This window comes from Prosopis cineraria, unplaced genomic scaffold (genome assembly GCF_029017545.1).
Source record: "Prosopis cineraria cultivar Desert tree isolate PC_DT_omini unplaced genomic scaffold, ASM2901754v1 PC13, whole genome shotgun sequence".
In the NCBI taxonomy this organism is placed as follows: domain Eukaryota; kingdom Viridiplantae; phylum Streptophyta; class Magnoliopsida; order Fabales; family Fabaceae; genus Prosopis; species Prosopis cineraria.
This window is the reverse complement of record NW_026555344.1, coordinates 3,583,432-3,608,542: the sequence shown is the minus strand read 5'-3', so window position 1 is coordinate 3,608,542 and position 25,111 is coordinate 3,583,432. Positions and strand designations below refer to the sequence as shown.

At 36.0% G+C, this 25,111-nt stretch overlaps 5 protein-coding genes across 6 annotated transcripts; 3 read left to right on the top strand and 2 right to left on the bottom strand.

Moving 5' to 3' along the window:
- Positions 1-2,759: 2,759 nt before the first annotated feature.
- Positions 2,760-6,459, bottom strand: LOC129290856 (tyrosine-sulfated glycopeptide receptor 1-like). Of its 2 annotated transcripts, XM_054927913.1 has the most exons (2): positions 5,214-6,459; positions 2,760-5,066 (listed from the first exon to the last, which is right to left on the bottom strand). In XM_054927913.1, the coding sequence occupies exons 1-2, from the start codon at positions 6,253-6,255 to the stop codon at positions 2,893-2,895; spliced, it is 3,216 nt and encodes a 1,071-aa protein (XP_054783888.1). In that variant the 5' UTR covers positions 6,256-6,459; the 3' UTR covers positions 2,760-2,892. The 2 variants fall into 2 exon arrangements, with proteins under 2 accessions (XP_054783888.1, XP_054783887.1); XM_054927912.1 differs by having other exon boundaries at positions 2,760-6,459.
- A 2,254-nt stretch (positions 6,460-8,713) lies between these two features.
- On the top strand, positions 8,714-12,719 carry LOC129290998 (uncharacterized). The gene is made up of 4 exons (XM_054928075.1): positions 8,714-9,060; positions 9,555-10,102; positions 10,577-11,485; positions 11,976-12,719. The coding sequence occupies exons 1-4, from the start codon at positions 8,884-8,886 to the stop codon at positions 12,241-12,243; spliced, it is 1,902 nt and encodes a 633-aa protein (XP_054784050.1). The 5' UTR covers positions 8,714-8,883; the 3' UTR covers positions 12,244-12,719.
- Positions 12,720-12,823: 104 nt separating this feature from the next.
- LOC129291000 (uncharacterized) lies at positions 12,824-13,889 on the bottom strand. Its single transcript, XM_054928077.1, has 2 exons — positions 13,654-13,889; positions 12,824-13,105 (listed from the first exon to the last, which is right to left on the bottom strand). Exons 1-2 carry the CDS (start codon positions 13,865-13,867, stop codon positions 12,978-12,980), a joined length of 342 nt encoding a protein of 113 aa, XP_054784052.1. The 5' UTR covers positions 13,868-13,889; the 3' UTR covers positions 12,824-12,977.
- Positions 13,884-16,262, top strand: LOC129290999 (uncharacterized protein C594.04c). Its single transcript, XM_054928076.1, has 3 exons — positions 13,884-14,978; positions 15,081-15,344; positions 15,573-16,262. Exons 1-3 carry the CDS (start codon positions 14,727-14,729, stop codon positions 16,053-16,055), a joined length of 999 nt encoding a protein of 332 aa, XP_054784051.1. The 5' UTR covers positions 13,884-14,726; the 3' UTR covers positions 16,056-16,262.
- A 611-nt stretch (positions 16,263-16,873) lies between these two features.
- LOC129291329 (probable inactive purple acid phosphatase 29) lies at positions 16,874-20,201 on the top strand. The gene is made up of 4 exons (XM_054928620.1): positions 16,874-17,392; positions 17,972-18,369; positions 18,551-19,005; positions 19,986-20,201. Exons 1-4 carry the CDS (start codon positions 17,080-17,082, stop codon positions 19,987-19,989), a joined length of 1,170 nt encoding a protein of 389 aa, XP_054784595.1. The 5' UTR covers positions 16,874-17,079; the 3' UTR covers positions 19,990-20,201.
- The last annotated feature ends 4,910 nt before the right edge of the window (positions 20,202-25,111 follow it).

Sequence of the window (25,111 nt, the reverse complement as noted above, 5' to 3'; positions counted from 1 at the left end):
ACAGGCCCATTAAACTACAGCCCAAAAGACTATCAGAATAAATGGGCTCAAAGCTAGACAGCCCACAGGTCCAAAAAAGCTAATAAGCCTAGCAGCGGATAGTCGGCTCCCCACAACTCGCCTCTTGCTCATCAATCAATCCCTTGGACCTTATTGTCAAAAAAAAAAAAAAAAAACCCTTCGACCTCCTCAAGCTCAATGACAATGAGAATGATTCTGATTTCTGAACCAGGCCAGGTTTAGTTAGTGATCCTTGCTTCTATGTCAATTAAGAAATTCTCCTTTTTTGCCAGTTACTCCGTGTCTTTGTGGTTTACTTGAGTGTTTCTAAACTGCAGCACACGAGTTCGAACTGGCATCTTCCCAAAAAAAAAAAGAAATTTGTTTTTTTCTGTTTATCCTTTGGGATTGTTGTGGGTGGGCGATGAGTGATGCTCCATTTGACTCCAGGTCATGAACGCAAGCCACATTTGCCTTTCACCTATCATTTGTGACTTGTGAATTAGGTTCTGTTTGATATTACCATAGGGAAGAAAGTAGTTGAACTAGCAAGTTTCAATATCTTGGTTTATACTGTCTCACTGCCTTTATTTTCATCGGAGAGTAATTTTCATAATCTGTTTCAATTGGTTTATACTGTCTCACTCCTTATGTCAGTGGAGTTTACTTGTGCTAAAAAAAAAATTGTTTCAATTGAAATCAAACATATCACTAGCCTTTGATGCTGCGAAAATGTTAGGCGTTTATATTTAGAATCTGAAGCAATTATATCATAGTAACTGATTTTTGTTAGTTGTAAGGCTTATATGAATGTTTGCTCAGATGAAGTAGTTATTTCAGTTGGTATGATATGAGTTTTCGTCTTTTTTCTGTACTCTTCCATTTCGGTTTCCCTTATCCGAGATAAACACGAAAAAAATCTAACCTGGCTTTGGCTTTGGGAAAGATATCCGAAACAACTCATCAAGGAGGTGTTTGTTCTGGAATTTATTTGAATCCTGAAAATGAGCGGAGAAGAATATGAGAGTAGTCATCAAGCTTTTGGCAATTATAGGCAAATCTGACGGGTGACGCTTGGACCCTATAATCTTGGAAGACTGATCTTGTCCTGCCACCCTACCATTTTGATGGTTCTTTATATCTATGGAATGTTTGGGAACAGAGGATGAACGTAATATCTTTAGATAAAAATCATTCTTATTTATAAGATTGATACTATTGGCCTCCTTTTTCTTTTCTACGCCATCTGCCCAGCCCCATATGAGTGGATGGTTTCTGTATTTATAGTATTGATACTATTGGCCTCAGATGATAATCTCACTTAGTTTGTTAAATTTTTTCAATTATGTATCTGTCTCGTTTCCCAGGACAAAATATTTTGTTTGATGAGGAAATTGTTTTGCGGTCAAGAAGGGGAAAAAGGAGTAAAAATGCCTAAAAAACATATGTAGTTGCCAATTTCACGGCGCAAAACCTTCAATACCTATATTTAATTGGTCTGCCCTTGTTTGTCATTTGATATTTGCGATGAATATTTTAAAACATTGTCAGTTTCTCTTGATACTAATTAGAGGTGCTTGCTATGATGCTCTGTCCTTGAAATTTACCTTATATTTTTTATTTGACACGACATCCAACGTCGTAAATGTTGAACTCTTTTTACTGTCTTGTACTGCACTCTCCTTATGCACACAAATTTACCTGAGATTTTATTTGAGATATACAGTGGAATTTTAAACTGTAGAACACTCCTAGCCTTAAGTATTAGTCACATATTTGTCTTTAGCATTTTGATGCAATGTCCAATTCTTTATGTTTCTGTTAGAATCCCTGAGTGAAAGATATGATGTTGTTAAATTGGAATTGGGGCAGTGGGCTTACGGATTGGTAGAAGAATTTGGAAGTCCCAGAATCTCCAAGGCTAGAAACATTTTTCTTCCTCTTTTCTTTTGATTGCTGTTGGAATGCCCTGTTTTCCTATAACTGTAAATCCCTGTAGTTCACTGTTAGGACAGTAGTTTCTTAAAGTTTCATTTGTTATTGTAAACTGTTATAGAGCTCAGGCCTGATTGATTTCATTAGTTGGGGAATATATCCTATGTTTGCCCATGCTTCTTCTCATTGGTACTATTTTTGGTTCAATGGATCTTGTCAGTCTGTTTTGAGCATGGCTTAATAACAACCTGTCAAAATCCTTAATTGAAGAAAAAGGAACAGAAAACATAAGAGGGTTAATTGGAGGAGTGGAAAATGTGATATAGCGACTTGGTTTGGCAAGTTATGGTTCTAATATCTACTGTGGCGGCTTGCTGTGTGTGGCTTAAATTACTGCAAAAAAAGATTTCTATGTCATAGAAGAAGAATATACTTGAACTATGGTTATATGCCGCAAATGATTATCATAGGTAATAGAGATGTTGATAAAGGCACTATTGTAGGGATTTGGGAATAGAGACGAGGCCCTTAATACCACAAGTTTTGAAGATCTCAAGTTTCAAGTAATCTGGAATTGGGTTATTTCAAGCTTTTCTTGAGCAAATTTTAACAAAACTGAAAGAAAAAGGGGAACATTGATAATAAATTCACTAAGGGTGCTACAATAACAAGATAAGAGGTAAGGAGGAACAGGCATCAAACAACATTTATATTTTTAGGATGCTGACTATAATAGAAAAAGAGTTAATGGAAGATGCTGTTGCGTAAACCTGTAGTATTCTGCATAAGCAATGAACCTTTAACCTTGTAATGAAAGTGGAGAGTTATCAAATTAATTATGGATTGAATAATATACTACTGATTCTTTAAAGTTTGATAACTGCAGCAAACATTCGGCACATGGGAGTCATCAGTTACATGGCTGAAAATTAAAATTATAAAAGTGCAAAAAGTTTGTCATAGGTGTGCGTATGTATTGTGAAAATATGTTGAAGAACAGACATTTCTCTTGTCTTCATTCTGGTGTTGCTCGGCTGATCCTGCATTCTTCAACCAATCAACAACTTCTCTCATGCTTGGTCTCTTGAAAGGATTCTGGCTGACACACATGCAGGCGACATCAAGCACCTTCAGCAACTCCTCTTCAAAGCCCTTTCCTCTTAGAAGTGGGTCAAAGACTTGATCTTGTTTTCCATCACTCCTCATTTGTTGCGTCCAAAGAACCAGTCCCATTGACATTTTTGTCTTGCACATGTCAAGAGGCCTCTTCCCAGTGAGCAACTCAAGCATGAAAACCCCAAAGCTATACACATCTCCCTGAAGAGTGGCCCCAGATGCTTGTCCATACTCAGGTGGAATATAACCTAATGTACCTAAAAGTTCAGTTGTAACATGAGTGTGATAAGGAAGTATCAACCGGGATAACCCAAAATCAGCAATGATTGCTTCAAAATTTTCATTAAGGAGGATATTGCTTGACTTTATATTGCCATGTACGATGTGTGGCACACATGTGTGATGCATGTAAGCCAACCCACAACTCACACCCCGTGCTATCTTCACTCGAGTAGGCCAATCAAGTTGAAATGTAGTGTCAGCCTTCTCATGCAACCAATAATCTAGGCTTCCATTTTCCATGTAAGTATACATGAGAAGCCGAAAGCTATCATGCACACAATAACCTTGCAAAGCAACCAGATTCTTGTGTTGGGCTGTTGACAAAGCCTCTACCTCTGCTTTAAATTCCTTTCCCGTAAGCCCCAATTCTCCTATAAGTTTCTTAATGGCTAGTTTATTTCCATCTGGTAAGATCGCTCTATAAACTAAACCAAAATGCTCAGATCCTATAATGTTGGCTAGACTGAAATTTTCAGTGGCTTTCAAGATCTCAGATATAGTAAGATCTTTGATTTCATTTGTTTTATTGGGGAACAATACCACTGGGCTAGCGTTCTTGTCTATTTTAGGATGAAAACCATTGTTATAGTCCGCAAAAGTTGATTCTTGTTCAATCTTATCAGTATCTCCTCTTGGATTGACCCTCCTCTTGAAAAGTATCCAGATTGTGAACACAATGATGATACTAATGGCAGCAAAGCTAACTGCAATGACAATTCCAATTACTTTACCTTTGTTCAAGGTTCTCTTTTTGTTCAAGGTTGTGCTATCACCTGGTGGACTGTGACAAGAGCGTTGAATAGGTGAACCACATAATTTTGGGTTTCCTGCAAAGCTGGAAGGAGGGAAAGTATCAAATTGGCCACCTATTGGTATCTCTCCTTGAAGATCGTTTCTTGCCACAGTGAAAAATGACAAGAAATGAAGGCTTTTGAGTGAAGCAGGAATTTCACCAGATAGTCGGTTCCCTGAGAGGTCTAACTTCTCTAAATTAGTCAGGTTAGAAATTTGAACTGGAATACTGCCAGAGAAGTTGTTATTGCCCAGATCCAGCTGATGCAAGACTTTCATTAGGCCAATCTCCATGGGAATATTCCCGCGGAGACTATTGTTTCTCAGATATATTGCTGGTGGTAGGTTGGAAAGCCGATTATACTGCAGCTGGGAAGCACTCTTTGGCACAATGAAGACAGGTAACTCCATGTAAGACCTTACTATTCTATCATTTGCCTCTTGTGATGTTAATGCTGGAATTCCTGTGAGTTCCCTGGGAAATATTCCTGTAAGGTGGTTATGCGACAAGTCTATGTAGAATAGCTGCGGAAGTGTGCTCAACCAAGGAGGAATTGAACCAGTGATGAGATTATAGGACAGATCAATGACCTCGAGCGTCCTAAGCCTTGCAAGCCAGCCCGGTATTTGACCTGTGAAATTACAACCACCCAAGGCTAGAACTTGGAGTTTTTGAAATTCATCTCGGCCGACTAAGTTCTCATCATATGGGATGGTTTCATTATAAAAATTTTTTGCAAGGACAAGGCTACTAAGGTTCTTGAGGCCGGTGAGTATCTTCATAGCTCCTGTGAAATTTCTTAGGTAGTTGGTAGATATTGATAGGAAAGACAGAGACTCAAGTCCAAGGATGTCTGGGGTGATCTGTCCCGCAAGCTGATTAGATGCCAGCCTTAATGCAGCAAGTGATTTGCATGCATAAAGGGTTGTTGGTAAATTGCCTGTAAAATTATTGTTGCCAAGATCAAGAGTAGTAAGCCGCTGGAATCCTGAGAAATTAAAGTCTGCAAGATTCCCCTCCAAGAGGTTGACCCTTAAATTTAACTGGACAAGATTGACACAGTTCGCCAGAGATGGGGGTAAAGTACCTGTCAAATTATTTGTCTGAAGCAGTAGCTTTTCCAGCTTGGATAGCTTACCAATATCTCGTGGTATGGATCCTCTGAAGTCATTGGAGTAGAGCTCCAGGACTGTGAGGTTAGTAAGGCTACCAATTCCATCATCAATATTTCCAGAGAGTTTATTGAGGGGAAAGGAAATCTTTCTGAGGGAAACAGCATCAAAAAGATCACAAGGAAGAGGCCCAGTGAGAAAATTGAAACCCGCTCGGAAAATCTCGAGTTTGGAACATGCTCCCCAGCCAGATTGAATTGAACCGTTGAAATCATTGTAGGAAAGGTCCAAGAATCTGAGGCTTTCATTAACGCAAAGTTGAGAAGTGGGAATTTGACCTGTGAAGCTATTGTTACTAACATTAAAAGATGTCAAGGTCCCTGCTGCAGCTGCAGCTTCAAGGTACTGAAGGAAAGAAGAAGGGAGTGTTCCTTGAAATAGATTGCTAGACAAATCAAGCTCCTGGATAATACTACTGGTTTTGTTATTATTAAGATCAGATGCTGGCAATTCATCGGAAAGACGATTGTAGCTCAAATCAAGAATCTGCAGGTGATTAAGGAGTGTGAAGAATTGGGTTGGGAGATTACTAGAAAGTCGATTGTGGGAGAGATTGAGCTGAGACAGGCCAGTGAGGTTAGTGAGAGCAGGGGATATAGAACCGGCGAGACCTCTGGATGGAAGCAATAAGCCAATTACTCGCTGATCCCCATTATCCTTATCTCCCTTGTCACAAAGAATGCCTTCCCAAGAGCAGCAATCAACGGAAGCAGACCAATTAAGTGGAGGGTGAGAGGAAAGCGTGGATATATTACTGGAGAAGGCCAAGAGAGACTCGTTATCCAATTGGGTACAGGAGGAGGAGACACTGACAACGAGGCAAGACAGAACTAACGGTACGATGAGAAAGGCCACTAATCTCAGAACCATAATTATGGAAGATGAAAGGGAGGCAGAGAGTCTTCTTGTTGATGATGTTGATGGGGGTGGCATTTGTCTGGGATATCTGTGTGTCATCAGGATAGATTATGTCATGGGGATCTTTTTGCCTTGAAAACGCTGATGAAGGTGATGGGGCAGATAAAGATGGAAAGAATGGGGGATATATGGGGACTGCTATTGATCAGTCTGGTAAGAGCAGTTTGGGGTGTTGGGGACTGTTGCATCGGAGCGCTCCATCCATTGGCCCTGAAACAGGAAGCTAAGCGGGAGAATGGTGGTATCGACTCGACTCGACTCAGAATTCAGTGGATTTCACTTTTTGGTGGGACTTTATGTACGTCTATGGAATTCTTTGTTTTATTTTCTTCTTTTGCTCGAAATTCTATGTTTTATTTTCAAGTCATTTCATGTAATTATGACTCTTGTTTGAACTTGCAACAAGCTGGATAATATAATTTTGCTGCTCGAAAGCAAGCCGTGACCATAGGTGAAACGATTAAAATTTAATTTTGATCGTGTATATATGGTGCATTTTCTATTTTTTATTTTCACCTTGCCTTTCATATAATCAATAACAATGTATCATGTGAAATACAATTACTCAATATATAAAGTGTTTTTAATCAAAATTTACATACTAATAAAAGTTTGTTATTTAATTAAAATTACATTAATTTACAATAATTTTTTAATTTTTTTAATAATTTGAATTAATATTATGGCAGCAACGGGTAAAGTATATAATTAATATCTCTTTTATTTTTTTTAAAACAAAGATAAAATTACTTAATTACTTAAAAATATCATGGCATTTCTTATATTTAGGGGTAAAATAAGTTTTTAAAAAATGCTTTATATATAAAAATTGATGGAGTATTTTTTTACAATTTATTTATTTTTATTGATTATTAATTTGATATTAATAATTTAATATACAATCAAGATATATATATATTTCCGGTAATTTATTAGTCATTGAAGTATTGAATGCATGGATATATATATATATATATTTTTCAGGTCATGTCTGTTTTTCTTTAAAAATTTGAATATTCTCATATAATGTATGAGGAACATTTCTAGTTAATCCTTTAATTTGATCTTATAAGCTGGTTTGTTGATTAGGATAATTACAGTTAGGTTTTAAACATGACAATTAAATACCATTAGGTCTATTAACAATTGAATATAGCAACATGAATAAGTTGTCATCTTTGTATATTCCATTGTGAATAAATCTTGTAATATTTAATTTTATTGTGTAGAACTGGTAAAATTTTCTCAAATTGATCTAAGGAGCTGGTGGTTGAATTCTCCACATCACGTAGTAGAAGCCTTCTTTATTTTTTATTTTTTTTTAAGATTTGGTCATTAGTTTTCTATGTTTTTTTATTACTCACATGTTTTTTATTGAAAACAATTCCACTTAAAATAGAGTTGAATATTAAATATAAATATTTTTTAATAGATATTTTAATTTTGATTCATCACATAGTAAAAAAAATTAAATCTAATCTTTTTGGCTAAACTCAATTTCGTTAATTTCTTACTATATTTATAATATAAATAATTAACTTCGGCCTCAAATTCTTACTTGATACTGCCAATAGGGTGGACTAGGCAAGAAAGTGGGTCCATAGATTCGGTTATCCAACAGGATTGCGCTGTACCTTCAATGAATGTTACTACTATATTTCAATCGCCTCCGGTCTTACGTTGACTTTTAGTTATTCTTCGAACGAGTAGATTAAAAAAATAAAAAAAATGTAATTCCATGAAAAGGGAAGATCCCTGGAAACTGTCCTGAGCGAGTCAAAAATGAATTTTCTGTAAGCATTCTAATATAGTAAAGTAAACAAATGTGATAGAATTTTAGCATTGGCAGACCCGGTAAAAAGGGGACTAGTTAAGCAAGAAAAGGACCCAAAAAAAAAAAAAATCAAAGGCTCAAGATTTGGATACATCAATTTTAAAAGGGAATCAGTTACCTACAGTTCTCCTTGAAAAGTTTTTTTTTTTGGCCGAAAAATATATATTAGAATGCTACCCTATAGTTTTGCCTACTTTTATTTTGCAAGAATTATACATTCCTACTCCATAGATTTTATACTTTGAAATGAGTAATACAAAGAAATGAAATAAAAATATAATAACAAGCGAATTAAAATATGAATTTTTATAATTATTTTATGAAAATAATAATAAAACTCACTAATTACATATTGAAGAATGAAAAATATTTTTAATTTTTAGATATTTAATTTTAAAAAATATTTTATATTTTTTAATGGAGAGAGTTACCTGCTGCATATGCTTTGGAAGGATCACGGATACTTGAGAATAGAAGCAAATGACAGAAGGTCCAACGATGATGATTAGGCCGAAGGCCCTCAATTAAAAGTAGGCGTAAATCTTTAGGCCCAAAACCAGTGGGCCTAACGATTGCGGCCCAAAATAAAGTGGGCCTAAAAAGTGTAGTCCATCAGGTCCAAGGAAATAAAACTAGGCCTTCTGCGCAATTCTGCATGATGCCACTTGCTCTTGGAACGACGAAGCGATGGTCGGTGATGAGAGGGGTTTAACTGAGCTGCAGGAATTCGCCTGCAAGAGGTTGCCTTTGATTGTCCATTCGATAGAGAAAAGCATCGGTTTGTTTCCCCCTCCTATATCGGATACCTAGATTCACTTAGGAGACAGAAAACGATGTCAGCTAGGTTGATTAAGAGGGTCCTGAATGAACAACACCGTCCCCTTGAAGTGAAGGAAGAGGAAGAAGAGAATCAGCTCCAAGGAGAAGATTCGGTGTCCCCAGAATCCGTATCTCGTTCTTCAATCAATCCCTTCGACCTCCTCAATGACGATGATTCTGAACCAGACCAGGTTCACTTATTGAATACTAGCTAGCTTGATGTCAATTGCAAGAGTATTTTGTTTATCTGTTAGGGTTGTGGGGGTAATGATAAGTTCGATTCAAATCCTTGGATGTCTGCAACATTAGTTTATGTAATATCATGTCTGGATTGGATTCTCTTTAATATTATTGGTAAGCAGAAAGTAGTTGGATTAGCAAGTTTCAATATCTTGTGTTTATTTTCTAATTTTCTTCATTTTCAGCTCGAATAGTTTTCACATTCTATTAAACCATATAATCGCACTTCTTTGCCCAGAGAAAAATAAGAAAAATTCTAACTTGGCCTTGGTGTTCTTAAATATGCCGGAAATCACCCGTTAAGGTGATGATTGTTCTATAATTTATTTTCATATCTGACTTAAAGTTTGTTTAACTGGGAGCACTTTGTTGAAGGTAGGGAATGTTCTCATTAGACATCTGAAATCTTTTTCTTCCATCAATTAAATGGTGTTCTTTTCTGCAGGAAAGCGAGCCGACAACTTCCAATGAAAGATTGAGGCGATCTGATGATAAACAGGAGTTGCCTTCATTGAAATATACAGCTGTAGCTTCAACGTCTAATCTAAAATCAAAGAAGAAGAAAAAGAAGAAAAACAAGGATAATTCTTCGTCAAATAAAGGTAGAGGTGAAAAAGAATTGGACCATATTCTGGAGAGTTTATCAATAGATGTCAACTCTTCTACTAAGCAACATGTCTCTACAAAAGACAGAATAGCGAACAGCAAACACCAATATAAAACTGTTAAGCAGCAGTCATTCTCCATATTACAAGTGGATCCTAAATATTTGAATGCTGAAAATGAGCTGAGAAGAATATTTGGTTCCAAGGTAGTAAAATCATTCGAGGGTAGTAATCAAGCTGGCAGTTCTAGGCCAATTCGAGGGGTGAGGCGTGGACACTATAATCTTAGGAAGACTGTTCTCGTCCATCCAGCTGACCATTGGCCCCGGTGGGATGGTTCTTTGTCCATGGAATTTTTGGAAACAAAGGATGGATATAGCTACTTTAGGTAAGGATTATTCTTATTTAGTTTATTGCTGATATTGACCTCCCCTTCATTTTTCTGCACCATCTGCTGGGCAGATCCTGCCCTTCCCGTTTCAGTATATGCCCATGTATGTTTAAGGACTTAATAGAAGCACCCTATAAAATTAACCAATCAAAATGTTGGCTGAACGACTCTAAATTTCTTGTTATTATTTTATTTTATTTTATTTTTGGCTCCCTTTTGTGGGGAATTTTTTCCCTGACAACCCTCTTTGGAAATAGGAGTGGAGGGTGGAATTTAGGTCTAGTTTGTGATTGTGTTCTTTATGTATGCCAGAGTTCCTTTAATCTTTGTAGGTTGATTTCTTGTTCAGTACCTTATTATTAAATTAATGTGTTCGTTCATAAACTACGACAACAATGATAGTCATTTGTCTCTATAGCCCCTCTTAATTTCTATTCAATTTTCTCAATTGTGGTTTGTTCTGTGACGTAGATATGAACACACGTCATCCTATTCTCAAGCTCAGAAGGCATTTGAAGCTGCCAAAGCAATTAATGACTTAAATGGTTTAGCTAGCATATTACTGTACCATCCTTATCATCTAGATTCACTTTTAACAATGGCGGAGTATTTCAAGGTTGTGGGTGAGCAACAGATGTCTGCAGATGCTACTGCCAAGTGTCTATATGCCCTTGAGTGCGCATGGCATCCCATATTCACTCCACTGCAGGGCAATTGTCAATTGAAATTCAGCCATGAAACTAACAAACCGATGTTCACAGCTCTTTTTACTCACATGAAGAATTTGGACAGGCGTGGCTGTCATAGATCTGCTTTAGAGGTCTGTAAGTTGCTGCTTTCACTAGATTCTGATGATCCCATGGGGGCAATTTTCTGCATTGACTACTTTGCTTTGAGAGCTGAGGAGTATGCATGGCTGGAAAAATTTTCCGAAGATTATAAAAGCGATAACTCCATTTGGTTGCTCCCAAATTTCTCTTATTCCCTTGCTGTTTGCCGGTTTTACCTTGAGCAAGAGGCGTTAGAAGATGGTTGTAGGGATGCTAAAAAGGCTTCTTCAACTGATCTCATGAAACAAGCATTGATGCTTCATCCTTCTGTTATAAAGAAGCTAGTGGCAAAAGTACCTTTGAAAGATCGTGTGTGGACAAATGTTCTCAAGCATGCCTTTTTCCGATCAGACCAAATAGGAATTCCATCTCAAGATCACTTGATAAATATATATGTAGAAAGAAATTATCTTATATGGAGGCTTCCAAAACTGCAGAAGTTGCTCAGTGATGCTGCACAACTAGTGCTTGAAACTACAGAAAATAATAGAAGTGAGGTAAAGGATTGGGCTTGTGTCAGAAAAGAAGCATTCTCATCTGAGAAAAATGAGTAAGTGAATTTCGTTTTCTTTGGTAAATTTTCGTGTTTATCTAAAAATTAAAAAAGCGTGAGGTTTTCAATTATCTAAAATTAGGTTTTCAATTATGTTTTCTTATGTTCTGAGGTTGGTTTATTTAGAATAATGACGAGATGTTTGATTAATTGTTATTTGTGAACAAGTACTTGCAGCATTTCAAAGGCGCATCTAAGTCTATACACTGCTTGTCTGAAGTGTATTTCTGTTCTCTTTTAGGCAATAGGAGAACCCTGAATGACGCATGTGCTTTGAAATGAATCTAGTTTACTTGAGGTGTTGCATAGTTAATCTTTGAAACCTGTGCATGTGATTTATAAGTGGTGGAAGAAATGACGGAAATAAACTAATATGTGAAACCTCAAGTTTTTCCCCCAAGCAGCTCAATCAACTTATGTGTTTATGCCAGTAGCAGTTTCCCCATCACTTGGTCTCTTATTAAACTGAAGTCTTCTATTTTGCTAGGTATGGACATTTGTTGGTTTCTGATTTTTCTGACTCGGTGGCTTCCATTCCTCAAGAGAATCTGCAAAATTTTATGGGCGCTCCAAGGATGAGAGAGGTTATGCAGAATGAGAATGAAATGGCTAATTTGCATGGAAATGGCCATGTTCATCGTGATGTTACCAACCGGAGTGCATTGGCTGTCTTGTTTGAGTCAATGCTACCATGGGTTACTTATGGGGATGGGGAGGATGGTGGACCTGATGGGCATCAACAAGACAATCAATAATTCTGGATGCAACTCGGCCATCAAGGGTCTGGAAATGGTGCTTTAAAGAAAATAATAACTCAACACCTACTCTTTTTCTTCATGGTGGGTTTGTTGGTTGGGAGGAGGAATATAGTTAAACTCTACGTGAATGATATCTCTCTGCATAGAGCCATGCCGCCAAATCACAAGCCTTGTGCTTTTGCGTTGATATTCTTAAATCAATCTCTATCTGGGATCTCAAGATGCCTAAAGATGGCATGGTCCACAGAGAGTTTTGTGGTGTCTAATTTTTGAAATGTTAAAGCTATACGTTATTGTTAAGGACGTCTGATCTTTGCGTTGCGAGCACAGTAGGGGTACTGATAATTGGGGGCGTTCTACTAGTGGTACTCTGAATTTGTGCTGCTCTCAATTGTTTAGGCATATACATCATCTTGCTAAAATTTCTGTGTAGATGGCTCTTTTCTGTAATGTGTTGCTGGGTATTTTCTCTATTGGTGCGGTGCCCTTGTACTTCAAGCAACGCGTCCTTACATTATCAGAAACAATTGATTCATCATAAGTTAAAATTGAACCAGAATCTAGTAATGTGGTAGCTAATACAAAAGGTTCCTGTATGTGCCAATCTGCTAACGTATAAATTGTCAATTATTAGTCGTTCATCATGATAGAATCATAGAAACAATTGACATCAACTTGAAAAGTCTCCCCAAATAAAAAAGTCTCCGAGGAGGATTGACATTGCCAGTGCTCTACATTATTTCCTTAAATCCCGCTTTCTTCGGATGCTCACAGCATAGGATGCTCACCCTCATCCTCTCTCTCTCTTTTGGGCAGGCTAGTGAAACAGCTTGCTGGTGGCATTGAACGGAGAGTTGCCCTACAAAAACCAAAAGGTGAATATAGCACCAAAGAGTCACAAGGATTTAATGTCTAACGTGTGATAACAAAAAGTCATTGTTAAATCAATTTTATCTTCTTAAATCAGTTGCCCCTAAAAGTTATTATAGTTGGAAAGTGAGGGCATGTTTCAAGTTCATCCCACAGAAATATAGGGGATATCATACTTTTTTTATATTCCTTCGTGAACATTTATGTGCACTGAAGCCAAAGATCCAAGCCAATGGGAGTTTCTTGTATCGCAAGAACCACGACACATTTTTGATATATGTGTGCGTGCGTGCGTGCGTGCGTGTGTAATTGAGATATTTGCATATGGTAATTTCCATCAACAATAGCATCTCCAGATTCTTGCTCCAGATTTTCTCAAAAGTCACAATAACAAGCAGAACGCAACATCTCCAGATAATTACTCTTTAGAACTTTATATACAGTGAACAATAATCAATTTCTTGAAACGTATAATGCTATGATAACAGATTGTGCAAGCTAAATGCAGAAAAAGCGGCAGAACGAGGCTGTCTAAACCTGGAAGAAGATGGCTAAGAAAATACTGTGGGCAGTGCTTTCTGTCATTGGAGGAGCATGCATAATAGTTTAATGATGGTAAGAGCAGAAAACAGAGTGAGCAGCCATTGATGACAACTATGGTCCCTCTCCAACCCAATACTTTCGTTGGACTTACCATTCTTCTTGCTTTCTTCTCTGTCTGCGGATATTGCGGGGATTTCAAAAGCTCCATGGATGTGGGGGACCAAAGCTAAGAGCATAATTGAGTTGTCATGTGAATTGCTTTTAATCGTTATATTATTACCACATGTACACTCCATTATAGGCTGCAAACATCATTACAATACTATCAGCTTTATCGACCTGCTAGATTATCTCTTCCATGGAGGACAAGTTTTAATTTGTGCCAGAAGTTAACTTTTGATCTCCTAACTCTCTAATTTTATATGAGGTTTAAGTTTGGTTTTTTAATTTTTTAACTATAACGCTAATATTAAATGATAATTTTCTGTATTAATTATTGTCATTTTTTTTAAAAAATAACTTCAATATGTTAATATTTGATAATATTTTATCAAGATTTAAAAGTTTAATTTTGGCATTTTTGTCAATGAAATTAATAATATTAGGATTAAAAGATCAAAAAGACATTTAATAGAATAAAGAGACTAAAATAAAATCTTATATAAAGTTAAAAGATCAAAATGTATTTTTACCTTCATGAAAACCAGGCTCACGAAAAAAAAGAAGAAAAAGAGAGATTTTTAATTTATATTTTTTACTTAAATTTAAAGTTAAGCAGCAGCATGATCTTAGATTCCATGATAACCCAATTTCTTCCATATTTGCAGCCTTAGGAGGTGAGAATACACAATACATAAACTTCAACACTAGTATCTTTTAATTTGAAGGGGAAATCTTGCCAGGTCGACGTGGGCGTGTGAGAAGTGGGAACCACAAGCAGAAAGTGATTTCTATGGATGCCTCTCCATTGACACCTATCATTTGGGGGGTTTCAGGTTTTCACCTTTTTCCCCCCTTTCAAGACGCTATAAAAAGGGGAGAACATAACCTTGAACGCACCAAATCATATGAATTTAGAATCAAGCATCAACCATATGGGTAGGAATCTGAAGAACGCTGCAATAGCATTCCTTGTTCCTCTTCCCTCAATACTCTTCTATCTCTCCTTCCACTACCACTATGACTCTACAATACTTGACACTGATGCTAACGTCTGGACATGGTGCTATCACCACCCCCTCTTGCTTCCCAATGCCCTCTTGTTCCTCAACGTCACTGTCCTCTTCTGGGTCATTGGCCTGATCCAGTGCAGCCATTGGGTACGTTTTCACTCATTCACACTCACACACCATAGATTGAGTAGATAGTTTCTGGGTTTGATTTGAAGGTGAGGTTTTTGTGGACTGTGATTGATGATGCAGATGATTGACCTGTATTGGACGATGATTCCTGTGATGCTTGTACATTACTTTGCAAGTCACCCTTTGGGAGAGTGTGATTGGTGGAGGTCAAGGATTGTGATATTGTTGAGCTGGGTTTGGAGTGTTAGGCTGAGCCATAACTACTTGAGGCGAGAGAACTGGCAATGGGGCGCCAGACAGGATTGGAGGTTCACCAATATGAGCCTTTGCTATGGCAAGCGTTGGTGGTGGATTTCATTCTTCACTGTCTACTTCTCTCAGCAGGTTTGTCTTTATACTTTATTTCAAGCGGATCAGTTCCTATGAAAATTTTTACAGACAGGAAAAAAGTGCAACTTTAACTCAATATTTTCAGTTTCTAGTACAAAGGTTCATCAGCCTAATAATCTTCTCATTATCTTCTCATTTTCTTAACCTTTCAAGAAAAAAGTAATAAAAAGATCCTGTTTCAGTCCTTTTTTAAACCTTAATAATATGTCTCACTTTTTGCAGGTGCTTCTGATTGCACTATCTCTTCCATTCTACGCTATTCACTCAGTGAATCAGCCTCTGAACCTCATGGACTTGGTGGCCACTGTAATGTGTTCATCTGGCATTCTCATAGCATACTTTGCTGATGCACAACTTCATAACTTTGTAACAAGAAACAAAAACCTTAAACATGTTGGAAAACCCTTAGTTCCTATTCTAGACAAGGGCCTATGGTATTACTCAAGGCATCCAAACTACTTTGGGGAACAACTATGGTGGTGGGGCCTAGCTTTATATGCTTGGAGCATAGGATATGGATGGAGCTGCATAGGGACAATAGGTAATACCATGTGTTTGGTTTATGTGACTAAGCTTGTGGAAGATAGAATGATGAACCAAAAGTACAGAGCAGAGGCTTATAGGATGTATCAGAAGACAACCTCAATATGGGTTCCTTGGTTTAAGGCTTCTGATCCTTCAGGCGTAAAAAATAAGAATGCTTGATGTTTTTTTTTTTTTTTTCGGTCCCTTCTTAGTGCTGCACTGCTGTGTGGTTTGTTCATTGTTTGTACAATAAGACAGTATATTGTTGGTATTTTTTTACCCTTTGAATATATGGTTCTGTTTTGTTAATTTGGAGGGATTATTGGTCTGCGCTAGCCATGTATAAATTACCATGGTATTGAAATGAAATTCTTCATGCTTATTTGTGATGGATACTTTTTCTTCTTCTTGTATAAAATTGAAACAATATTTTATGAATTTTTTAAGGATTGTTTTATATTAAAGTCTCATGTGATGATATCTGAACTCTCATGACGCTCTGTAAATTCAAATCACTCTCTCTCTCTCTCTCTCTAAATTATAAGACCAAATGTATGAAGGATTAAACAATTACTACATTAGAAGCTACAAATTAATCTATCTTTGGACATCTTAAAAGTCTTAGCAAAAGGGGATGAAAATGAAAAATAAATCTAATGGAAAGTAAATATATTAAAAATAAATTATTTCATGTTAATTAATGTGCGTATAGTATGTATATTTTTTTAGTATAATGAGACGAGATTTTGGAAGGAATAATTTTAATTTTTAATGAATGATGTAGTTTTTTATTTATTTTTTTCAAAATCTCTTGAAGATTTCACAATCTGATAATTGAAATGTCTTTTTTTTTAATTGTGTTTTAGATAAAATTATTATTGTAAATGTTAATTTGGGCTTTTGCCCCGTTGCTTACCAAACAAAATTGTTAATGTTAATTAATAGCAAAAAAAAAATGTTAATTGTTAATTACCCCCCCGGGGGACCCAACCGGTTGACTCAATGGTCTCCGGCGGGCGGGAATATTCTGTGGCACAGACTTGATATAGATAATCATTTCGGGGGAAGTGAAAGTGGTGTTGATCAGTAACGAGAAACCAACGATCAAAACCTGACCTGCGATTTGTAGTTGATTAGCATCCATATTCAAATTCTGCCCCCAGCTGAACTAGCCAAAATTTCACCCAAATTTTCAAAAGCTGTTATGACTTGGAATAATAGAAATTCCTATGGGGGAAAGAGGGTGAGGAGTGGAAAGGGTTTCAACTTCATGGCGGCGATTATACTCTCTCTAGTTTGTTTACTTCCGATTTGCGTCTCCGCAGTGAATTTGCGGTTCGGAAGTAACGGCGAATTTAGGATATTGCAGGTGGCGGACATGCACTACGCAAATGGTAAAAGCACGCATTGTTTGGATGTGCTTCGTTCTCAGTATGCTTCTTGTTCTGACCTGAATACCACCGCTTTCATTCGAAGGATGATCCTTGCTGAGAAACCCGATCTAATTGTATTTACAGGTATTGATGAGTTATCCTATTTCAGTCTAATCTTGAGAGACAATATTACTGACCATCCATTCCAAGATTATATTCAGGAGGCCAGTAACCTAATCCAAAAGTATTGGTCTGTTAGTTTTAATTTTATTTATAGGGAGGCAATGAATGTGCTAATTTTTTGGCTGGAAATTCTCGTGATCTTGTTTCCTTTCGGACTTTTGATCACCCACCACCTTACTGTTATAAGGTGGTGAAAGTGTTCTTTGTGATATTTTGTTCTTGTCTGTTTGTATTCAACTTCTGTTATTAATATAGATTACCCTCTTTATTAAAAAAAAAATTATTTGGGTTCTTTTTTCCTCGTGTTTCATCTGTATTCTGATCTTCACTTCTTACTTCAAATCACTTTATAAACAGCACCCAAGTTTTATAAGGTGATCCATCCCGCTACGACGTGTTAAACAGGCAATTACTTGTACTTGGGATAAAATATAAAGGGGAAAAAGATGGCAATAAAACGATTTTTGGACTTTATTGCACCTCTGGCGGCCAAGTTTGTTTGGTTAAGCTAACTAATTATGCTCGAATTCTGGTATACAGGGGATAATATCTTTGGAAAAGATGCTGACGATTCGGCTAAATCACTGGATGCTGCATTTGCTCCTGCAATTGAATCTAACATACCTTGGGTTGCTGTTTTGGGAAACCATGACCAGGAAGGATCGCTCTCTAGAGAAGGGGTGATGAAACATATTGTTGGGTTGAAAAACACACTGTCTAAAGTCAATCCACCAGACGTAGACTTCATTGATGGTTTTGGGAATTATAACTTGGAGATCCGTGGGGTTGAGAACTCTGAACTTGGCAACAAGTCAGTTCTTAATCTTTACTTTCTTGACAGTGGAGATTACTCCACTGTCCCTTCTTTAATCTCTGGATATGGTTGGATCAAACCCTCACAACAACTTTGGTTCCAAAGAACGTCCGCAAAGCTTGAGGTGCTGTTCTATCTGGTCCATATATTCTATCCATCCTGTTTCTCTTTCGTTAAATAGCTGCTTACAGATGTGAATTTGTGTGGATTTTCATTTTTTATACTAAGAACTTGACTGATTCAGTTTTTTTTTTTTTTTTTTGCTTGATGAAAACCTCTGACTAATTATTATCTTGGTTCTTCAGAGAGCATACAAGGATGAACCTGTGCCTCAGAAAACAGCTGCTCCTGGTCTTGCATACTTTCACATTCCTTTACCAGAATATGCTAGTTTCCACTCATCAAACTTCACAGGTGTGAAACAGGAGAAGATTGGCTCGGCTTCTGTCAATTCTGGCTTCTTCACAACCTTGGTTGAAACAGGAGATGTCAAGGCAGTCTTCACTGGCCATGATCATGTCAATGACTTCTGTGGTAAACTAAAAGGCATACAGCTCTGTTATGGTGGGGGATTTGGATATCATGCTTATGGAAAGGCTGGATGGTCGAGGAGAGCAAGAGTGGTAGTTGTTCGTTTGGATAAAACAGCGAATAGCAGTTGGGGAGATGTCAAGTCCATCAAAACATGGAAATGCCTTGATGATCAATATCTAACTAAAATTGATTCTCAGGTCTTGTGGAGAAAGAACTTTGGTCACAGGTAAGACAACTCAAGAATAACTGTAACTTTCTGGCTTGTTCTTTTTTTGTGATAAAGCTTAATTGGTCCTTAATCTCTGGAGACATTTATGAAGATAGACCTGCTGAACATGAATTTAATGCTCGTCTGTTTATACTTCATTTTTTGCATTTGACTAAATAAATGACACGAGAAGATCAATACCAGAAGAACTGGTGATTTGTATTCCTTAGGATAAGCCAGGTTGCATGGCAAACTCTATAGAACAAATGAGGAAAAAAGTTAATTACAAAAGTAAGGAATATTTGGTACATCAAATTTGAAAGTTATAATGATTTGGTTCAAGACAAGGGGATAAGGAGATGAACGCTACATCAGTTTGACAACTGCCAAGCTTGCTTTCATACTGGAATAACTGCTGAAGCTGGTAACAATTTACTGTCATACCTGGAAATGCTAAACTGAAGTAAATGTGATGTCTGGTGGACATTTCTAGCCAAATTTTAAGGACTAATGTGATGCTAAATATGAAAACATAAAGTCATTCATGGATTAAACAATAAAGGGGATCATATGCTATTGCCAACAGAGAGCAACTGCCGTAGGTTGGTGTCAATAATTGAGAACACTAGTGATCTTCTATGGAATAGTATATTTTATCTGAGTATATTCGTGTCATACTCAAAGAACGGAACTGATTTCCCTTCTGCTTCGTATTAAAATTTTTGGATAAGAAGCGATTACTAGGTTTCTGATTCTAGCGCTGCTGCCCTATCAAGTTAATAATCAATGTCTGCAAACAAGGATCCAAGGTTCTTTGGTGTTCCAATGTGGATACCGCATTGGCCCCGTCATAACATCAAAACTTCTTTTCATTCTCAACCTTAGGATTTGATAGTCTGCTTTCCGTTCTAGATTCCTAGAGTGTACATGTCACGTTGCATTATTTTTCATGCCATGTTCTGGAACTCAATTGTATATCTTGATTTTCGTTATAACAGGTAATCATAGGAGAAAACAAAGGGGCGGTTCATGGTTCTTTAGAATCGAGACGTTATTTTGGAAGTTGAGAGAGCAACAGCACAAGTTCTCTCTGAAAAATAAATGAAAGGAATGAAGTTCATTAAAATGGTGGGAGTGATTGTATTGCATGCTATGTAATTATAACTTTCCATATATACCTCAATGTAGAAATAGTGTATTTTATTTGAACTTTTGACCAATAGCCTTGGTGGAAACACCGCCTTTAGAATTTTGTGCGTGTTGATGCTTTGAGCAGTGCCTTGAGTGTAATACAACATATCATTGATATTTGAGATAAGCATGTAATGCCCCTGTATACTTATAATTTGCGAAATAAATTTTGAATTATTAAAAATGAAGCGTCCAATATCTTTTCATTTATTTTCAACTAATGTCCATTTATTTCTTCTCTCTCCTTCCTTGACCCTCTCTTTCTCTCTCATCTGTTCCTTCCTCTGCCATTCTTCATTTGGTTTCCGCAACAACAAAAGTGCCAAGAGATTATGAGAATTTACAACGCAACAACAAGATGAACCAACACATGAAGGGTCAATAAGAGATTGAACCAAAACTCACATAAAAAATGTTGGAGGACTCACTAATGATGAAGCATCTCCCCAAAACCAAAAAAAGCTTAAAATAGAGAATCAAAATTTTGAAAAGAAGCGAGATAAAGACATATGGAAAAGAAGTCAGAAAATTCTATTGCCGATGAATCGATCATTTTCTACTTTTCTATTTCTCTTCCTATTCACATTCTTCGCTTAGGGGTTTTCTCAATCTCACCATGGCAGAAGACTCAATATTAGTGCCCTAATCTTTATCTTCCTCATCTGCTCCTCTTTGATCTCCTTAGTCAATAAGTTTCAAGACACCTTCACTTGGGTTAAAAGCTTGTCCACCATCGATCTTCCCTAGGTCGCCATCATTGGGAGCCAGGGTAATGGCAAGTCTAGTGTCCTCAAAGATCTTGTCGACCACAACTTCTTGCCCAAGGGTAATGGTTTTTGCACTAGGAGGACTCTGGTGTTGTGGCTCATGCAAACTACAAGGAAGTTCGATGGCACTAAAGAGGAGTATGAGGAGTTCCTCCACTTGCCTGACAAGAGGTTCTATGATTTTTTTGAGATTTAAAGCGGAAGGCACAGAGAGAAGGTCAAGGAGGGAGAAAGAAGATGTAAATGGCCCCACGGTACAAAATAAACGAATGTTAGTTGAAAATAAACGGGAGATACTTGATGTTTTGTTTTGAATAGTTTAGGATTTATTTCACACCCCCTTATAATATAAGGTATCAATGGTTCTCGAAAAATAGTTCATGATTAAATTTACACTTTTATTTTATATATATATATATATATATATCTCAAAATACAAGCTTGTATACTTAAGGAAGAAAAATTTGGCAATTATACTATGCTTAAAATAGTTTCTTCCAATTAAATTGAGGCATGTTCCTTTTCTATCACCTGATTAACCTTTTTAGTTTTTTTAAATTAAAATTCACTTATTCTTGTTTAATGGAAAAGCGTCGTATTAAAAAAAAAAAAAGACGATATCTCCCTGACTCCATTATATTTGAAACCAAATAAATTGAAAATCAGATTTTTTAACACTTAGTGGAATGTCTTTTCAATCACATAAAGAGAAGTGGCTAGAGGATGACTATGATAATGATATCACTTTGATCATTCAACAAGAATAGAGCAGTCCCCCCCCCGGGGCGGGGTAGTGTTTAGAGGATGGTTCATAAATTCAAAAGTCATGTTATGTGATAAGCAACAAATTACTGATTTTGGACAATAGTAGTTTGAGGATGTACCAAAAAAGAAATCACAAACATCACTGAATCATGGTTCATCTACATTTGTTCAAATAAAAACTACCAACAAATTAAGTCTAAAAAAACCTAGTTGTTGTTGTTGTTTTGTAATTAGAAAAAAATAGAAGAATTGAAAGTATATGTGGGTGCATATGATATAACATTGGCATGTCGTTAGAATTGAAAATACCTGGTAAAAAATTAGAGATTTAAATCCTTTGAAGATGAAATCTATAAATTTCTATGAAGTTTTCTTGTTGTAGTATTTTTTTTTATCATTTTATTACTTTTTATAAAATATAAAATATTTAGCTTAGTGCCATGTAACTTTCTTGTGAGTGAAAAGTCGTGGGTTTAATTTATTTGTAATTTCAAGCCGTTAGTGCCTATCCCTTAAATTCAAGAAAAGATTGGATTATGGTTTTTGCAATAACAAAAGCAAAAAAAAAAAAGCATAGGAATAATATAATTTTTTGAATTTTTCAAATTACAAATGATTATTTTTTCCATTTATTTTGTTAAAAATCATATGAAAATATACCAAGTAGCAAGAAAATACGTAGTGTTTATCTTAAAAATGCTTTCATGTCACAGATAGATAAATGTAAAATAATATATATTTTAAGAAAAATTACATTGCAATCCAATTATTGTGAACATATAATTTTATTATATTTTTATTGAAAAGTATATATTTCTTACACGAAAAATTAATATAGTAAATAAACTATATATTCTCTTCGTTTAAAAATATAAAATATTTTTTGAAGGATTATATGTTAAAAAATATAAGTCATTTTTAATCTTTTGAAGCGTAATCACTGCATTTTTTTAAAGTGTCTTATTAAATAAATTATTTTATATTTATTTTAAAGTGAAATGTCCCATTAAATAGATGTAAATATCAAAAAATAAAGTTAGTTTAAAAATAAATAATTACTTTATTAAAATAAATTTTATTAAAATGATTTAAATTTTTAAAGTAATGGAGTATAAAGTTGGAATTGGATTGAAAATAGTAAAATTTATTTAAATTTGATATTTTAAATCGTTTTTTTTCTGGCCAAAAAAGGCACAATCACTGCAGAGTTCCACATATGAAATGAAAATACAATAAGTCCCACCAATGTTAAAATTTATTTAAAGTCTCAAGTCACTTTAATGCAAATATGTTTTATATTCACTTACTACAATACCTTTATAGGCCTGCCACACCCAAATCAGTGGCTCTCACCCTTGAGCCCACCATGAAGAAGATGCCCACAAGGTTTCGAACTCGGCGAGAGGTAAATTCACTTGAAAATTAAAAAAAAAAAAATTGTAATCTTGGACATTGTCTCACTAGAGAATCGCATCCTTAGAAAGAAAAGTCTATTTGTCCCCTCTTTACATCCGTTCAATACCTAGTCTTACGGAAGAAAGCGAGTTAGAAACATCGCAAATTATTCTAAAAATCAGCAAAAGAAAACACAATAAATCATAAGTTCAAGAAAGAACTCCAGCTTATAGACTCTAGGCAACATCACTAGAAATAGAGGCAGAAATTGTGGCAAAAGTCTCTAGAAGTAATTGTTTACATTCTTAATGATTAATTAGAGTGATCATTAGAAACTCATTAACGTAGAAACATAAATACAAGATTGTGCCAAATTGTCATTACAATATTCAAAGGAAAAAAGCGCCAGAATGAATAAGAGAAATGTTTCACACCACATTCATGCTTCCACTATTGATCTCGAGCTCCATTAAAGGCTAAAGCTTCTCAAACATATGTGGACTTCTATACATTGAGCCTAGGGGAGCGTGCTTGTGTACAAAAACAACCCCATTTTTTGTTCATACTAAAAACATCAAATTCAACAAACCCATGTACAACAACATCCTAGAAATATATACAACAAGGGCGCAAATAAAAGCATGCTTGTCATCTAAAAGCTGCCGACATAAGTCAAATATTGCTTGTGGACAAAGGAGTCAGCTTCGGCACCATCATTCAAAGGCATGACAAGGTTGAGAGGAAAGGGAAATCAAGCAAGCTCAGAGACAAAATGTTAGGTTTGCAATGTGCAAACCCAAAATTGGGAGGGATAAAGGCGTTGATGATGATAGAGTTTTTGAAGTTTTGCACTTCTCATAGAGCTTGAAGCCCAGGAGCAATGTCTTCATCAGCAAGGTCAAGGGTGATTATGATTTGGGTGAGATGGGTGATATAGGGGTATTTTAGTGATTGAATACAAAAATATATTTAGGCCCTGTTTGATATCATGGAATTGGCTTATGAAAAATGGAATTAGGCTTTTAGTGATTTGATATGCATCAATTCTAATTCTATATGAAATCTAATTTTACCAAAAAGCCTAGAATCCAATTCCACCATCATGATGATGGAATTGGACAAATTCTGTAAAATTGCCATCACTATCCTCCCTCATTTTCTTCATTATCTGCAAGTCTCAACCCTTCATTGCCATTGCCTATCCATCGTTGATGATGTCTCGGCCTCTAGAATCCTTCTTCTTGCTATCATGGTGACCATGGCCACCATTAATATTCCTTCCACCTTCGCAATCTCAACCACTGTCAGATTTGGGCCCTTAATGTCATTACTTCATCACCTTTTAACCACCAATATCTCCTCCGCAACTTACTTCCTTGTTTTTCAATTTCATCTTCTCACCTTCAATTCCATCATTCATCAGTGATTCAAGGTCTAGTTCCCACTACCGTTTGCGACAAACACAAACCCCCTTCTTTCCTCCTCTCATATTGTATTACATTTGGTTTTCTATTCTTTTTTCATTTTTGGTGGTTTTTAAGAATGGAGTTCCTAGTTTTGTAAAATTGGTTATTTGGACAAGGTAATCTAGATGGTAGCTATGATGATGGAGTGGTTGACGACGACTTGAAAACTGGAAAGGTTTTGGGTTTAACAGGAAATTTTTAAATTTTGTTAGGAGCATTTTTATCTTTTCATATTATAAATACAATTATAAAATAAAAAATTATACAAGATTCCATGTGATACCAAATACTCCCTCTGGTCCTATTTATAAGTCATTTTACCAACCTCATTAATACCAATACAATAAAAATATAAGGAATAAAAGTAAGTAAAATTTTAAATATACCCCTATATAACAAATCTAAAAAGTAACGTCTTGTTATCTTTTCTCTCTCATGAAGGGTAATTTTGAAAATACTTCTCAAATATTATCTAAAAAGACAAACCATGACTTATAAATAGGACCAAATGAACCTTCTAAAATTGGACTTATAAATGGA